The 391-nt window shown below is 70.6% G+C and overlaps 1 protein-coding gene across 1 annotated transcript in view; it reads right to left on the reverse strand.

Moving 5' to 3' along the window:
• The window catches only part of ZCCHC4 (zinc finger CCHC-type containing 4), a 19,863-nt gene extending 19,472 nt beyond the window's left edge, over window positions 1-391 (reverse strand). Inside the window, exon 1 of the mRNA XM_034772129.1 lies at window positions 200-391. Coding sequence (XP_034628020.1) covers window positions 200-302 — 103 coding nt within the window. The 5' untranslated portion in view covers window positions 303-391. The remainder of the gene's footprint in view (window positions 1-199) is intronic.

The raw sequence follows: 391 nt of genomic DNA on the forward strand, positions 1-391 counted from the left end.
CCTCCGCTCCCCTCCAACCAGCCCACATTACCCCCAGCCCCACCTTCCCTTTCCTTCCCTCTGCTCCCCTCCAACCAGCCCTCATTCTCCCCAGCCCCTTCCCATCCCCTGAGCTCCACCCCCAAGCCCGCTACCTTCTGCCCCCCACCCGGGATCCCTCCCAGAGGCCGGGCTCAGGACAGCGCTACCCCCGACGCACCGTGCGGGCAGCAGGGAACGGGCCGGCCGGACTCCTGCCCCAGCAGCACCGCTACCCCCGAGCCCCGCAGATTCCTCTCGGTTCCGGCCGCCGCATCCTCCATGTCAACCTCCAAACCCCAGTCCGCGGCCCCCGCTACAGGCTGCCATGCCACCGTCCCGGCAGCCTTCGCGCACACTGCCGGTGTGGGGT

The sequence above is a fragment of the Trachemys scripta genome, chromosome 5 (genome assembly GCF_013100865.1).
Source record: "Trachemys scripta elegans isolate TJP31775 chromosome 5, CAS_Tse_1.0, whole genome shotgun sequence".
Lineage (NCBI taxonomy): Eukaryota > Metazoa > Chordata > Testudines > Emydidae > Trachemys > Trachemys scripta.